The 18,181-nt window shown below is 35.0% G+C and overlaps 1 protein-coding gene across 2 annotated transcripts in view; it reads left to right on the top strand.

Annotated features, from left to right (window-relative positions):
* The window catches only part of LOC105233115 (E3 ubiquitin-protein ligase HUWE1), a 34,171-nt gene extending 15,990 nt beyond the window's left edge, over positions 1–18,181 (top strand). For both annotated transcript variants that reach the window (XM_011215077.4, XM_049454588.1), the window contains 7 exons: positions 47–10,075; positions 10,246–10,650; positions 10,983–11,171; positions 11,233–11,554; positions 11,633–11,798; positions 11,884–12,074; positions 17,905–18,181. In XM_011215077.4, the coding sequence (XP_011213379.2) occupies positions 47–10,075; positions 10,246–10,650; positions 10,983–11,171; positions 11,233–11,554; positions 11,633–11,798; positions 11,884–12,074; positions 17,905–18,007 (11,405 nt within the window). In that variant the 3' untranslated portion in view covers positions 18,008–18,181. The remainder of the gene's footprint in view (positions 1–46; positions 10,076–10,245; positions 10,651–10,982; positions 11,172–11,232; positions 11,555–11,632; positions 11,799–11,883; positions 12,075–17,904) is intronic.

An 18,181-nucleotide genomic window follows, 5' to 3' on the forward strand; every position in this document is an offset into this window, starting at 1 on the left:
ACATGCCGTTTCTTTAATCACGATTTTTTGATGTTTTTATCTTCAGATCAGGGAAATGGGGATAATGCACCACCAGAAACGTTCGAAGATAATGAAGCTTATGTTGGAAGGAGTGAACTTCAACGAGACACCAGAAAGTATAGTAGACTCTTGAATGAAAAGTCGGCGTCACAATCACCGGTAACTGAGCAAGACGGAAAAAAAATGGCATGTGTTACTCAAAGAGCAGCCTTATTGAAATCTATGCTTAACTTTCTTAAAAAATCGATTCAAGACCATGCTCATTTTAATGGTATGCGAAATATAATGGAAAGTTCCTTGCCAAAATCTTTACAGCACATAATATCAAATGCTGAGTATTACGGGCCGTCATTATTTTTGTTAGCTACAGATGTTGTTACGGTTTATGTTTTCAATGAACCATCTTTATTGTCATCTTTACAAGAAACGGGTCTCACAAATATAATCCTTCGTTCGTTGTTACAAAAAGAAGTACCAGCCACAAGGGAAATATTGGGTTCTTTACCGAATATATTTTCAGCCCTTTGCCTAAATGAACGTGGCCTAATGGAATTCATGTCTTATGATCCATTTGATAAATTCCTGAGGGTATTGTTGTCGCCAGATTATTTAGTAGCTATGCGAAGGCGCCGGTCTTCAGACCCATTAGGTGACACTTCTACGAATTTAGGTAATGCCATGGATGACCTCATGAAGCATCATCCCTATTTACGTACAGACGCAATAGAAGCCATCGTACGATTACTTCATGATTTAGTTCGATTTGGATCTGATGCGAAATATGTTTGCTGGAGAGCGCATAAGGATAATAGCTCTTCTATTGCCAATACGATCAACCCAACTAATCAACAAACTCCTAGTAATGAGAACACCCTGGAATTAAGGTGCAACGAAAATGATAGCAGTGGGGAAGACGATGAAGATGATGATGAAATGTCTTCTGCGTCACAGCAACAGCAACACAGACAAAATAGAAATATAGAACAACAGGTGCAAATCCGATTAAATCATGAACGGGAAGCTATTCCTTTAATCGACTACATATTAAATGTTATGAAATTTATTGATGCGATATTCAGCAATAGCTCAAACGGAGATCATTGTAGAGAGTTCGTAATGCATGGCGGTTTACAACCACTACTACGTTTGCTGTCATTGCCAAACTTACCAATTGATTCACCTGTATCTACTACAGCACAAGCAGTTGCTAATGTGTGTAAATCTATTTTGAATTTAGCACATGAGACTACAGTAATAGATATAGCACTCGAAGAATTATCAAAAATAACAAACAATTTGCAACCGCTTATATCGAATTTTAATTTTCCCGGAGAAAGTATACTTTTGCGTGAGTTAATGGCATGTCCCAAATTAGATGATGGCTTTTCTACAGCTGATTACACACCACTCTTACACAATATGAGCTCAGTTCATGGATATGTGGTTCTTCTAGTTCATTTATGTCGGAACGCTTCGAGTGAAATGCGGCTAACTCTACTAAGTCGTTGGGGTAACAATTCAGGCACTGGCTTACAACTCTTGCAAAGTTTAGTCCGTCTTTATATTTCTTTGGTGTGGGAGAGTACCATTTTGTTAAGCCTGTGCTCCGATGAAATAAATGAAACTGGATTATATGACACATCTATTCCCGAGCCAACAGTGGGTGCTGACAAGGACGATTTGGCAATGAAGAAATTAAGTTCCATTAAGTTTAAAATAAAAGCAGATGATCAACTGCGTTATATAAAGTCATTGTTGGCAGCTTCTTCTCGGCTAGGACGTGCATTAGCCGAACTTTTTGGAACCTTAGTAAAACTTTCCGTTGGTACACCTCAAGCTCGGCAACGGCGGAACAATGACTATTCAACAAATACTGTAAACAGTAAGATTCCAACAGCGGACGCTAAAGAAATTGCTCGAGTTCTGAGCTCAATTCTAGTAAATGGCTTCAGCCATGAAAATAATGTAACAAAACCTGCACCAAAGTTAAAACTTACATTTCTTATATGTTCTGTGGGATTTACTGGTCCGATGCTTTTTGATGACAAACGAAGCTGTTTCCACTTAATGATCTCTCAATTCTGTGAAGAAAATGGCTTGGGGGCATTTTTTGATATGTTCTATTGGGCTTTATCTCTAGATAATAGTTCGAATACTTTTGGATTTGAGAATTGTTTGTTATTAAATAATATTTTACAAAATATTCCGAGTGATACCAACGAATACCCTGCAGGCACCGGAGAATTTATAGATGCCTGGCTACAGTTGCTTGAAAAAATGGTAAATCCCAGGGGAATTCTTGATTCACCGTATGCTTTGTCGACAAAAGGTAGTCATAGTTCAGATACTATTGACTTCGAACCAATATTTTACTTAATCCAAATGCATCAACTTGCTATGCATGTTGTGAGGCGCATTTGGAAACGTAAACCTATTCCTAATTATGGAGTATCTATAACGGAAACTATTATGGCTATATTGAAGCATATTATAAAATCACACAATATGATATCGAACCGTTATAAAGCACGTTTAGATGAGATTCAAAACGCGGATAAACTACTTAAACAACGGAAGAAAACTGAAAAGTCTTCAGAAGAAGGATTTTTAAATGCTAACCATTTCAAAGTATTGACCGACATGGGATTTGGCCCACAACACGTTATGGATGCCCTAAGAAATACGCGTTCACTTGAACAAGCAACAGAGTTCCTGTTGAATCATCCAGAAGCAACAACTACTGAAATTCAAAATACTCAAAGTATTTCAAATCAACTTAACTGTCAACAAGGTGGCACCGACATGGACATTGACACAGATTCGGCATCAACTTCAGGTTTCAACAGAACAAGTGATACGAAAGGAAATTTGAAGTTTAAACAATATGGAGGTTTTCATAATGTTCAAATTGTACCAAATGAAATATTTAATCAGTTTTGCAATGATGTATTTGAAAGAGTATTTGCATTTATGGAATATTTGCCTGAAACTGTTAATACTGGTACAGAGCTTTTATCTGCGCTATACCGACAGAATAATCAACAAAATAAACGAGAATTCATTATGAATCTTGTAAATGGCGTAACCGAATGTATGGAACAAATAACTAACGTTATAAAAAACGAAAAAATAATGAATACATCTGAATTGGAAAATATTTTCTTTGGGGAAATATCGACAAAACTTTTAATACGCCTTAAAGTCTCAACAATACTGTTAGATGAAAATTATAGTGATATTAGGAAGGAGTTTTGTGCTATAGTCTCTCATGAAAAATTTATGCATATTATAGTCAATCTACTCTATGAGACTGAAGCTTTATTGAATGAACAGACATTAATAGGTGTTAAGCCCCAAGCTCCTCAATGGTTGCAGAACTTCATAGAATTCGTTGACGCAATTGATAACGTTTGCATAATATTGCAACGAAGGGAAAATATGCGAGCCGTATGCACAGATAAATGGAGGTGGTATGATGTTTCGACGGGAAAATGGAACTCATATACAGAAACGAATAATAATTTACTTAAAAATGCGTTTGCAATGGGTGAAAAGTCTCAAGTGATTCATATAGGACGTCAGCGATATACTGTTAATTTTAATTATATGACCCAAGTGAGCGAAGCTTCAGGAAGCCATCGCTCAGTGTTACCAGACTTAAAAATATCGGAAGCTATAAGCTCACTCAAAAATGGAAATACCAATATCAAAACAGATAGTATTCTTACTCGCAGTGTAAGATCAAAACCTTGTGGTGAAGGTGTAATTTATAAAGATGAACTGATTTGCCTTCGTTCATTAACCGGTTTATCGCAGGCTAAGAAAGATTGTGATAATGAGGAAAACATTGTTCAGACTAATGAAAAGGATTCGACTTGCGCGACGCAATTACAAGAATGTACTCCATTAGGACAAAAGAAAATGAAGGTTAAAAACACTACAAAATCAACCACAAAAAAAGGAACATCTGGGTTTTCCAAACATAACAAAAAGATTATTCTCCACGAAGAAAAGGTTGGATTATCCCGCGAAAATTGTATTGATATCATTGCCTGTCTTGTTCACTTATTAAGACCTGAATTTTTGGTAGATTTCGAAACAAAGATTTCCATTATGAAACTTTGTGCTCGCTTAACTAAGGATTATGAGAATGCAAAGGCCTTCTATAAAAATGGTGGAATATCACTATTACTTAAGATGCGTCAAGCATGTGGAATGATGGAGTTTCCCACTTATGCTATCGTTATAATACGACATGTTCTCGAAGCTCCCTCAATTTTACAGGATTCCATTGAAAGAATTTTGACTATACGTTCTTCGCCAACTGTACCAGTTGGACATCGCGATCTGGTATATTTTTTGACGCAAGTATCATCTGCGGTAGCAAGACATCCGAAGATATTTCTTTTGGCGGCAAAACAGTCGTTACAAGCTGATAATGCTTTGAGTTCGAATTTTCCTATAGATGATTCAAGATTCCTTATAAAGTGTCAAACTCAAAATAAACCCAGTGACACCATCACTAATAATGCTTTGAAAATTGATGAAGCCTCAGAAGAAACAGTAAAAGATATATTGAGAGCTATAATTCAACCTTGTGAACATTATGGCGGATTGTCCACAACAGATGATTGTGATGATAGTATCACAGGGATGGGGGAGACTTCACATATTCAATTAGATAATTCTCAACCTAAAATATCTTCGGCTAAAAAACACACAGAAAATATTGATGTAAATCCTTGCTGCTGCAGTTGGCATATACCATCTACAAGTCATACGCACCAAAAGCCAATATTGCCGCGTTCGACTTTATTAAAAATATTAGCAGATGCAGTTAGATCCTACCAGTGTCTAGTGCCGAAAATTATTATCGAATACGTATATATGCCGTCCGACAGCCCACTAATTAAAAAACCACAGACATGCATCTCATTTATTCTAGATCATTTTCTACCAATAACTAAGCGCCAACAAGATCCAGAAGTGAGTATGATGTCAAGAGTTCTACTTTCTTCTTTGTCAGATTGCGTTAGTCAGCCAACAGTTCAATCGAAATTGGTTGAAGAACTTCATGAAGCGATTGTGCGAACACTAACTGAACCTAGCTACACAGAAAAACATGTTCGTTTGCAAGTTCTTATTGGTTTGATTCCCATAATGATTGAAAGTCCAATGCTGTCAAGTAAAGTGCATTTACAACGTAATAATATGTATAGAATTTTGCTGAAGCAAGGAATAATGACTGATTTGGCAAAATTAGCGCAATATAAAGATTTGTCTAATTCTAACACTCTAACTACAGTACATTCAACTTTACGTCCAATGGAAATTTTATTGAGACTTACTATTACACCTGGTACTCTATCTTCTAGAAAAATATTTTTTGGTACTCCACCAAATGGCAACAATGCTATTATGAATCGCCGTTTATATCCAAGGATAACATCACGTATCTCTAATGAAAACTCGGGATCTGTAGGTAGTGAACATGTGCTTCGTGATATTATTCGGAACGTTTTATCTGATCGTAGACAGGCATTCGATTTTATTTTGAATGGCGAAGATATATTCTTAGATTCAGAAGAACCAACCAACTCCATGTCGACCAGTAATGAAGACACTGCAGAAAATGTACGAGAATCACAACTTTTAGCTTCAACAAATTTGCGACCTCAAATTAATTTTGATCAACTATGGGATGATCTATTGCAAAATGGACATGTAGCATTTTTAGGCAGAAGTTCTGATTCTAATAATGGCCCTGTAGATGGAAATAGAATGGACACAAGAAATAACCGATCAGATGGCAATCAAGTTGCAAATACAGAAAATGGAGGAAATGGTGGTAGTGATGGCGCATCAACTTCATCTGAACTTGTTGCAACTGTTGTAGATAACTCCACTAATCTGGGAGATGTTAGTACAAGTGAATCTGAATCTGACTCAAACGCTTCTACAGAAAATGAACGAAATGACGATGATGAAGATGATGACGAAGATGAGGATGGTAATGAAGAAGACGTTGAAGATCATAGCGAAACAGATGCCGATGAAGAAACCCGCCAGTTTATTGAAGTTTTCGATCATATTTATGAGCCCGAATCCTCAGAAACCGCGTCAAATGATGCCGATGATGAGGCTTCAGAAGTAAGTGGTAGGAGCGGCGAACAAGTGGTCAACGGATCTGACGCTGATGATGAAGTTTCAGAAGTTAGCGCAAGAATTAGTGAGCAAGTAACTAGTGCTGACAGTAATCTTAATACCGAAAATAGAATGATGAATTCCCCCGAAATTCGGGGAGCTCGTTTGGAAAATCAAAATGATATTTTGTTATTATCTGATCAGGATAATGTACAAGCGTCCTCAAATGTGGTTAGTAATATGGTTGACCAATCTTTTGCAGATAATAATCTGACCAATGCAGAAGAAAGCTCAGTGAGAACAAATCCTTCATCTGTTTGGGTAGCACCGAGGCTCGGTCCAACTAGGGCAGATTTAAATTTTGTTACAAATACTGAATTAGAAAGTGCTTCAACAACCAATCATGAGCGGAGTCAAAATAATACCAGCACAGTATACGTTGGATCAACAAATAGCCAAACTACACCAATAGGAAGTTTGATTCAAAGGCGTGAATCTACTAGACGTTTAATTTTGCTTGATCAACAGTATTGCACTTTAATGCCATCATTTAATAATCCGACCGAAGAGGGGCAACTTGATATATTTAATCAAGATAGTTTACATTGGTGGCTTGAGGAAGCTAAGCATTTGGACTTGGAGTCACAAACAGATGCTTGTTTATATATTGCCCATCTTCTAATTCCGTTTTTAATAAGAGCATTCAAAGACAATCAAAAGGCCAAATCTATAGATCAACCAATATCCACTACCACTTACAATTCTCCTAATCGCCGCAGTGCTATACCTGTATTCATTCAACAGACAACTAATTTAAATAGTGCATCTGAAAATATCTCGTCGGCTAATGGAAATATAACAGAAAGAAATGAAAATACTGCTTTATCTACTGACATACAGGAACAGCAGGATCAAATATCAAATGATGGTGCCGGTGAAGTGGAATATTCGAGTGAAGAAGAAAACCCAACAATACTGGTAACGAATGAGGGTGAAACTCTTGAGAATGTTGAAGATGATTTCGAGGATGAACAGGATGAAAGCAGTTCAAATACTAACCCAACAAATTTGGGAGAAGAAATGAACACGGCTTTTGATATACCGCCAGGCTTTGAAATGCGCACAGTGTTGGAGCCATCAAATAGCGAAAACGTGGATAATATAATGACTCAAGCATCACAACATTTTACAACAAATAGGCCAGAAGATGTAACAACTGAAAATATTGAAGAAGAAGATATTACGCTAGTGAGTGCCGTAAATCAAGAACTTTCTGTGCAAGCGGTTCAAGACCATCGGTCGGATGATATTGAAGCTGTTTCAGAGGCTGCACCTTCTGGAATGAATGCTGAAGTTCGAGCTGCGTTGGGAGATCTACAAGTTCCGGAGGGTGTGGATCCATCATTTTTAGCTGCATTGCCCGCTGAAATGCGTGAGGAAGTTATAAATGAGCACTTAAGAATGCAACGCATACGCCAACGAGCACAACAAAATGCAATTCAAGTCGCACATGATTCTTTAATAGAAGTTAATCCAGAATTTTTGGCTGCGTTACCACCAAATATTCAGACTGAGGTTTTAATGCAACAGAGAATTGAACAACAACGCCAGGCTGCTTCGGCAGCCAATCCCGATGATCCCGTTGATACAGCGGCTTTTTTCCAAAATTTACCTGAGTCATTACGTCGAGCAATTCTTACTGATATGGAAGAATCACAAATTGCAAGTTTACCTCCAGATTTGGCTGCTGAAGCTCAATATCTGCGGCGCGATTGGGAGAGTCGAAACGGTCCAAATATAGATACGCCACATGTACTTCGACGGTTTCCATCCTCTTTACAAAATCTAACTGATGACTCGAGATGGCATTCGAACTATGATACAATATGGTATGAAGCAGACCGCACTCAGCAATCTCAGCATCACCAGCATACAACAATTGTACATCAGCATCAGCAACAAATTCATGGCAAGCCTATAGCACTACTCTTCATGGAGGATGATAATAATTTGCTTGATCCAGATTGTTTAGCAACAATTCTTCTATTTTTATTTACAGAAGACACTAAAATTAATTACACTCGTTTTCATCGCGTTATACGCAATTTGTGCTATCATGCTCCGACGAGATCCTGGATTATACAGTCTTTAATAAGCATTATACAAAAAACCAATGAAGACAAAACGAACGAATCAGATGGACTAATTGTTAAACCCAACTGGCTTAAACTGCGCATAGATGCAGCTTTTGGTTACAAATCGAATGTTTTTATTATTAATGAAATAACACAGAAAAATATTGAGAGCAATTCAACTACAAAATATAATATTAGCATAAATCCACAAGCAGCTCAAATGGTTGTTAAAAACTGCTTAGATTTACTTTTTGTTTTAGCAAGGCATTTTCCACGCAGTTTTGTTCCATTTAAACACGATCAAAAGAGAAAAACTGATCCAGCTACTGAATCGAAAGAAAATAACAGAAATATGAATATATCTACTGGAAATACTTCAGAAGTGAACCGGGAGGCTCTCATAATAGAATCAAATATGCAGCGCAATAGTGCTTTGAACATTACTAAACCATCTCATAAGGTTTCAGATTTGAAATTAGATGAAGGCCCATCAACATCAAAAGCCGCAGCAAATCGTGGACACAAAAATAATATATATGGTGTGAAAAGCAAGCAACTTAAAAAGACTACATATAACACAAACACCAAACAATTTTGGGATGTTCTTTTAAAAATCGATTTGCTTACACCACAAAGACTTACGAATATGCAAGATTTTCCACTTACTTCTTATCCACGGTGGGAGTGGGAGGAGCCGAATGTCGAATTTCAATCATTTAATGACACTCCATTCTCGAAATTACTTGAAATGTTACCTTACAAAGTTATTTGTCGATCTCCGCAACTTACAGATATGCTTGTTAAATTATTAGCTAGTCTTAGTGGGGAACTCCCTAAAGAGAGTGATTTGGACGACAGCAAGTTAGGTAATAAACCTTCTGATATGGAAGAAAAGGGTAAAAGTACTGCAACTAATGTTGAGTTAAAACATAGAGATGAATCATCTACTGACGCTGAAACTAAGTTATACACTACCGGTTATCGTTCAAAAAGTAAACTGTATTCAAAAAATTTTTCACAACTGCAGTTAGTTACTGAAGTACTAACTCATCAATGCGGCACCGTCGATGGGCTTGATAATATTTCAAAACTAATTGTTAATTTGAGCCAATGTTCTCACGCTTCTAATGCAATATTTTTGGAGTATTTATCCTCAGCAGTATTTGGATTGGCAAAAGAAGTTCGTTTAGCCATACAAAATTTACTCGAAGAAATTCGCTCCTACAAAGTTCAAAATAAGGTCGATAATGAAACAAAATGTGAAACAGCAATTCAAAATAAAGTTGTACTGGAGGGAATAATGCAAGACCGGTTTACATCAGAAAACGTAATTATTTCGGCACCTAGCAATTTTAAGCCTTCATGTGAATTGCAACTACCGTCTATCAAAAAATTGCTTTCACCTTCATCAGCTCAATTGTATTTTTTGAAAACTCTTAAGATATTCATACAAGTTCGTGAGATTTTCTACTCAGAAGATCCTGTAGGTATGAATCCAGCGAATAAAAAGCCGACTCTAAGTCAGATAATATCTCTGCAAGATCTTTGGAACACATTAAGTGAATGTTTAGTAGCTTTAGAAGAGTCAAAAGACGAGTATGCGGTTCTTGTATTGCAACCCACTGTGGAAGCATTTTTCCTAATACATGCCACTAACAAAAAAAATGAGAAAAAAAACACTTCCAACCTGGAAACCCAAAATTCTACCTTAGAAGTAATAGAAGAAGCAAATAGCAACCAGGCTGTTTTAGCTTCAGACAGCACTGATAAAGCAGGTTCGTAAAATTTATTTTGTTATATATTAATTTTATGTAAATATTCATAATACTACGACAGTAATTGCTCTAGAGATTCTAAATAGTTTTTTTTTTATGATTTTCCACTTAATATATTATTTTTTCATTTAGAAATATTATTTAACTTTCTCCAATGTATTTATTTTTAGATTCAACAGACATACAAGATTCAATTGGTTCGTTCGAGTTCTTAGATAATATACGAAAGTCTTGCATACGCACAAACTCATTGGAAGTTCAGCAACGACTAGACAAGGAAAATTTTTTGATTTTTGCAGAAAAACATCGAACTGTGCTAAATCAAATTCTTCGTCAATCTCCGATTCATTTATCGGATGGACCTTTTGCTGTTTTAGTCGATCATACACGTATACTTGATTTTGATGTGAAAAGGAAATTTTTTCAAACTGAGCTTGAACGCATCGATGAAGGTGTACGTCGCGAAGAGAACACCGTTAGCGTACGTCGAGTTACAGTATTTGAAGATTCATTCCGGGTATTATATCGTTTAGGACCAGAAGAATGGAAAAATCGTTTTTACATAGTATTCGAAGGTTGGTAATTTATTAAAACTTACTTCTATGACTGAAGTATGAAAGCAGGGGTATTGTTTATTTCCTCGATACATGGGTTGTGAATTGCTTGTATTTAATTTTCGAAAGTGCTAATTGAAACGATCTTCACTTAATTATATTTCGCTTTTGTTAATATTTACTCGGATGTAATTTTTATTATTCATTAATATTTTAAAATACAGCATACATACATAGAATCGAATGCAAAATTGTGTTAAATGTAGCTCAGTTGTAATTAATGGTTTGGTACATAAAACAATTAGTAGTCACACAACCCTAATAAATTTAATATATTTTTATGTATTTCACAGATGAAGAAGGTCAGGATGCTGGCGGTCTTCTAAGGGAATGGTACGTTATAATTTCAAGAGAAATCTTCAACCCCATGTATGCTTTATTTTGTGTTTCGCCGGGAGACAGAGTTACTTATATGATAAATCCGTCGAGTCATGCTAATCCAAACCATTTGAGTTACTTCAAATTTGTCGGACGTGTAATAGGTACTATTTTTTACGAATTTAATTAGAATAAATTGTAATAAATAAATTCTACACATTTTAGCAAAGGCAATACATGATAATAAGTTACTAGAGTGCTACTTTACTCGATCATTTTATAAACACATCCTCGGAAAACAAGTGAAATATACTGACATGGAGTCGCAAGATTATGAATTTTATAAGGGCTTGGATTATCTTATGAAGAATGATATTTCAACTTTGGGCTATGAACTTACATTTTCTACAGAGATACAAGAGTTTGGTGTCACCCAAGTCCGGGATCTTATTCCAAATGGACGTAATATCGCTGTGACTGAAGAAAACAAATTCGATTACGTCCAGTTAGTTTGTCAATTAAAAATGAGTGGTTCGATTCGTCAACAGTATGTTTGAGATATATTAAAAGCACTTAAGGTAATAACCAATAATATTTTACTTTCCACTTTCACTACAACTTACAGGTTAGATGCCTTTCTAGAAGGTTTTTACGACATTATACCAAAACATCTAATTTCAATATTTAACGAACAAGAACTTGAATTACTGATATCTGGATTACCTGACATTGATATTGAGGATCTGAGAGCAAACACAGAATACCACAAGTATACCTCAAAATCTTTACAGGTAAAAAAAAATTTTGTCATATAAAATTATTCATCTAATAAAATATTATGTTTTTTACCAATTGACTTCCTCTTCTCTTTTACAGATACAATGGTTTTGGAGAGCTTTACGCAGTTTCGACCAAGCTGATCGAGCTAAATTTTTACAGTTCGTTACTGGTACATCAAAAGTTCCTCTCCAAGGATTCGGATCTTTAGAGGGAATGAATGGTATTCAAAGGTTCCAAATACATCGCGATGACCGATCGACAGATAGATTACCATGTGCACATACTTGGTAAGAACATTTTATATTTAATATGTTATACTATGTTCGGACCGACATTGAAAACATTGTTTTCGAGGGAAAAACTGTTTTCGTCCTTGTAAAATCTCTCAAACGAAGACACAGTTTTCGCTGAAAACTACTTGAAAACTTACATTCCACTGATTATAATCGGTGCCTGCTCTAGTTTAATCGATTTTTTGAAAGATATATTTTGCCGGCCCTAAATTGTCATTCGATATTTGCTTACATTTCATATACAAATACAGCTGTAACTTGATATTCTCATATTAGAGGAATTCTCTTGATCTTGCAACACCTTGCACGATGCAGAAATTGTAGAATTTTCCTCTTGGTGCAACGGCACAACAACAAACACACGCAGAAAATTATTTGCAACGGCTGTAAAATATGTCAGACCAAAACCCATGTTAATTTCCATCCAAATATGTTACTTTTTTCCCAATTAATATAATTCTCAATTTCATAATGTCATTACTATTGAAAGTCTCGTTCCTATTAGCCACAAAAAATTGGACAGTCGACTTCCATGCTTCCTTTGAGGCGAATTTTTCACTAAAAAAAATTATTAGACATATACAGAATCAGGTGGTAATCACTTTTTACCATGTCCGGTATATAAGTATAAGAACCACACAACCAAGTTCCCAGAGTTTCTGGCGAGTCTGTGGCCTGTAACCATTGGCTTCAGCAGTGGAAGATAGTACTTATCCATGAAATTGTTTGCGTTATTCCGTGTGGGATTCATACATCGAGCTTCTTTTTGTATCCAACCTTATTAAAATGGTACCAAACAGTTTTTTTTGTGCCATGTTTAGTTCTAGGCAATCGAAAGATTGCTTACATGACTGTCGGATTCGAAGACAATTTCAGCCGCCTGGCATGTATTTTTGCCTCTATCGAAGGAAAATTGTAAAATATAACGCTTGATCAACCAATACTGAGTCAAGTAATCACAACCTTTTCCGCCCTAAAAAACGTATATTAATTTTTTTAAACAACATATAATTTCTTAAAGATTTGAAAGCAATTTGTTGCTAAAACAGGTAAGAGGGCTTAGACTGGACATAGATATTTCATTCATATTCACGCCTAGAAAACATCTTACTTAAAGAAACGGGTCTACTTAATATCCTTAAAGTATCACAAATATTTTCCGACCTAAACGGTTAAACCAGGTGAAAGTCGGAAATCATATCGTATCAAGTTAATAGGGGCTAAGGCAAGGTCTGGATTGATTGCATTAATTTCTGACGTTATTCAATTATACATGATGAGAACATTTTTTATGAGTATAATTCAAACACTGATCGGCATAAAATAGGATATAATAAGAAGAATCAGTAGTATACTTAGTGACTTAGTTTTGCTAAGATATCTTACATTTTGACCATTATATAGTTATAAAGCCAACCCGAATTTTTTTTAGTGTATGGAAGTTTGGGTTAATATTGGCCCGATTTTATTAATATTAGGCTTCATTCTGACATACCATTCTCAGAAAAAGATGCTCTATGAGCATCAGTAAGATCTTTTTTGATAAAATCAGACGAGTGTTTAAAAATCCTTATATTAGATATAATATATGAGCGCTAGAGGTAGTGTTCACCGGATTTTAACCATTTGACGTAGAACGTATGAAGTCATATAGAAGTTTGGAAATGTTTATATGATGTACTATATATTACGCCTTCTGATATGGCCACTTTGATCCTATGACATCATTTTGAATCATTTAGGATATGAAATTCAATGCTTTTGGCATTGTAGTCGTAGTCGTTGAAACTACCAGGGGTGTTGTACTTGTAGAATATAATAGTCGGTATCGTAATGGGTCACACTTCCTCTTTTCAATCCAGTGGTGTAATATGAAATGAAATGTAAGTAGGCTGATTCAATTATAGAATCTAATATGTACATAAGTATGGTATATATATATAAAAAAAAAAAGTATATGTAAAACATTTTTTTTTAATTTAACGTCCGCTTAAAAAATGCGTTTACACTGACGAGTACAAAAAAAAAATAATTTTTTCCACAAACGTTGCCGATTCGCAAAATACCATAAATCATCCGTAAAATCTTTCAACCGAACACTCCTAAGGCCAACTCGTCAGATGATGTCATTGCCCATGCCTCAACACTATAGAGTTTGATCAATGTTCATCGAGTAAGGACTTTACTTTTCAATTGCCCATTCAGACCATTTGACATACATATAAAATACCTGCCACCATCGTATCGTAAATTTTGTTTTTACGTTAAGGTTGTTTTCCCCCATAAATGTCGGAATTTTTTTTTAGTGGAAATAGTGGTTTTCACTGAAAATGGCCGCCAAAAATTTTTAAATAAAAAAAAAATTATCAGAGAACGATGGGGGAAGATTTGAAGATTTTGATACAATTCCTATTTGTTTTTATTCAAAAAAGTGTCATTTATCGCCTTTAAAAAAAAAAAATTAAGAAAAAAACTACATAAACTACTAAAAAAAATAAAGTAAACATTTTTATAATTTTTCATTTTTATTTTATTTATTTATTTTAATAAATATTGCCTAAAAAAAATTATAAAAAAGGCGATAAATGACACTTTTTTGAATAAAAACAAAAAGAAATTGTAATTCTTAATTTTTCTAAATTTGTTTCATCAAAATTCGTTCGCGAAAAAACATCAAGATAAGGAAAAAATTTAAAAGGTCATAAAAAAACTGACACATACGAACGCCAAACTCTTTGACGGTTTTACTATACTGACCTAGTACCATCACCCTGACTTGGAATTTCTCACCCCCCAGATTAGCTGTTGTACTGTGTAATGTACAAAAGGTCCGCATAAAATTACTCAATCCTTATTTAAGAAATAAATTTGCAAAAAAAAGAATTTTTTTACCTTAAAAACCTTATCCCACTCTCTTCCCTCTTCCACTCTCGGTATCTATCCCACCCTCTCGTGTTGTAATCGATCGCCTACCTCACAAGGCTCTCCACTTTCTCTCCACTGCGACGCGACAGTCCTATCGTACCAACTGTTCTTCGACCTTTACGAAAACCAATGGTTTCGCTTGGAGCTGTGCGTAAAGAGCTTGATATGCCGTCCACAGTTCTTTTATACCGAGTTGCTGATGAGTACTCTCGGAGAGCAGGTCGTTTAGAAAACCGTTTAAATGTCGATTGTGATGGTCGCTCCTCGACGTCTTATCTTCCCTGTGTTTGTTGACGGGCGTGCTTTGCTGTAAAGCTTAGTACGCAGCTCTCAAGAAACGTAAAAACTTCATATAAAAAAACGCTTAAGAAACGGTCCAGAAACGTTCCTGCGATAGAGTTACTTGTGCTAGTACGCAGCTCTTAAGAAAGCTAGTACTAATTTTTAATACTTTTTTTCAATAAAATGTGAATATGGCAAACCTGGTTTTGCGAAGAAACATCAAATCAACAATTGTTTCTTGCAGGAAATTCGAAGTAATCGTCAAATTCATCCTAAATTAGTTGAAATCATTATTATAAAGTATGTTCCATTTTGAAATGTTGTATAAAACCAACCAATCGTCAACAACATTCCTTAAATCTCAATGAAAATATTTGTGTTACCATACACATACATACATACGCACAAAGTTTGTTTACTTTGTTTATTCTCTCTTGCTCTTCTAATGTGGATCATTCACAATGCGTAACCAGCTGTCAAAATTACTTCAGAAATAATGTATTTCTGTTCTTGAGCAATTACTTGAGAGCTGCGTACCAACCTTAAGACAAGACAATGGAGACATATTGACCATCTATCATAACACGATCGATATAGCTTTGAACTTTGCTATCCGGAGAGAGTCAAGTAGCTTGATGAATTTGCTTGTGCTGCAATCTCAACCCATTTGGAGAGGTTACGCCATGGAGGCTGAATTTTCCAACTGTTGTACCAAATATGCCTTCTTATCCCACCCTGGCATTAAAATCACAAAGCACAATTTTTGCATTCTGTCGTCATAAACGCGCTCCAGCCGCTCATAAAAGGCATCTTTGGTCATATCATCTTCTCTTTCGTTGAGACGCGGGCGCAATCGTTGGCGTTAGAGGCTCATCCACGGGTGTGAAAACAGTGAAATTCTTCATAATCGGACCATCCACCGTCGCAATGCCTTTGTTCGATTGGGAAAGCTATTTTCATATGGGGTTATGAGAAAATTTAATGTAATTTTGTATTATTAGAGTCGCAAAAATTAACAGAAGTTGTAATTTATAAAATAATGTATGTTTTAAAATTACGAGTATTTAAAATTAGAAATTCTCTTGACCAAAAGCAGCTTCTTTTGTCCAGCCATGTTTGCTCGAAATAGTATTGTTAGCCCCTCTTTACAGAATTTACCACCAACGCATTACCGGTCTTAACAGCGAGATTTTTGCATTTTAAATGTTTTTTATGTTGTCGCGCAGCAGTGATGACAACTTTGCCTTGTACACTTCTACGGCTCATATCATAACTTCACCACATGTGCTCTTAAAAGCAGCATTATTCCTTATGCGCCGTTTATTTAACCATCAGAAGCAATATACATAAATTAAATAACCCAAGTGAATCAGTCAAAACACATTTTGTTAATCTCAGTCCTACTTCTTTTGTAACTTATCAGGCTTCTATTTAGAACGAATATATCATAGTCCACATCTTCAAGGGCACTGGTCCGCATTTCTTAGTGCAATTCCTATCGTTCAGTCGACATAACGACGAAATGACATCAGGCATGGTCATGCCGCTGAAGCAAATGTGCTCTGCCCGAAATTTAAAGACAATAAAATTGATGTATTTATGGTTCAACATACAGTTAAACTTCCTTACTTGAACCACCATAAATCACAAAAAAGGTTAAGTTAGAGAGGCTTCGAGATATTAAAGTTTTCATTACAGCATATAGTGCCTATGTACATAAAACATGTATCCCCTTATTTTTGGCTGAACATATACTTTTTGCTTGTTTGTTTTAGTGAAACGATAAACTAATCTGTTTAGTGCTTTGTAGCGACCGTTACATTATTTTTGGATTGAATAATTTCTTCTTCAGGATCCTCTTTGTTTGGATAACTTTATTTATGTTTGATTATACTGAAAAGTAAAACAACCAAATGGAATGGTTTTTGCAAAATATATATAACACTTTCGCGAACGATCAAGGTCTAAAATTTACTCCAAAAAGGTTAATATTGTATTAATTAGAACATAAAACATTCTCCAATCGTTTAAAGATATTTATTGAAGTATTAAGGCACATGTTAGTCTTTTAATGCTTTTTAAAGTTCAAAAATGCTTTATCCTTGTTTGTTAATTCGGTTTGCTTAAAAGTCACGGGTTTTGAAAAATATTTAAAAAAAAATCTCCAAAAAAAGATTAAATGCAACAACTTCTATCACAGGGGTTTAATGTCTCATTTTATCTTTAATAGAATATTGACTAATAACATACATACGTTCGTGTCCGAATTTCTTTGTCAGCCACTATATAAATATTATATATGTAAATAAATTGCTTAGCAGTTGCTAAAAAATAAATTAACTTTCTGTGGTCAAGAACGCTAAAGAAGCGCCTCTAAAGAAGCAAAAATTAAAAAAATAAATAAAAATTTTTCGGTATATGACCAATCTTTACAGACGGTTATTAAACTTCTAAATAAACTTTTTTTTAAGAAGTGATATCCATATTTTTAGGAAGTACACGTTTTTTACATGGAATTTTGCGATAAAGATAAATACATAAATACTCATTTTAAATTAAAATACTTCTATAACTAATTTTTATAATCTGACTTATTACTATTTCGTTTTTTTTTCAGCTTTAACCAGTTGGATTTGCCCATGTACAAGTCATATGAAAAATTACGAAGCAGCCTGCTTAAAGCCATTCATGAGTGCTCGGAGGGATTTGGCTTTGCATAAATATAAACAAAACTTAACAAAATTAAATAAATATTTTAAAATAATTATCACATTTTGTCAAGGAGGTCACAAATTAGGTAAATGGTGTATTGACTTATATTTGTGTTGCCTTCATATTATGATTCCAAATAAAAATCAGATTAGGTGTTTATAAAATTGGCCGGCAAAGCGTTA

This window comes from Bactrocera dorsalis, chromosome 4 (assembly GCF_023373825.1).
Source record: "Bactrocera dorsalis isolate Fly_Bdor chromosome 4, ASM2337382v1, whole genome shotgun sequence".
NCBI classification, from domain to species: domain Eukaryota; kingdom Metazoa; phylum Arthropoda; class Insecta; order Diptera; family Tephritidae; genus Bactrocera; species Bactrocera dorsalis.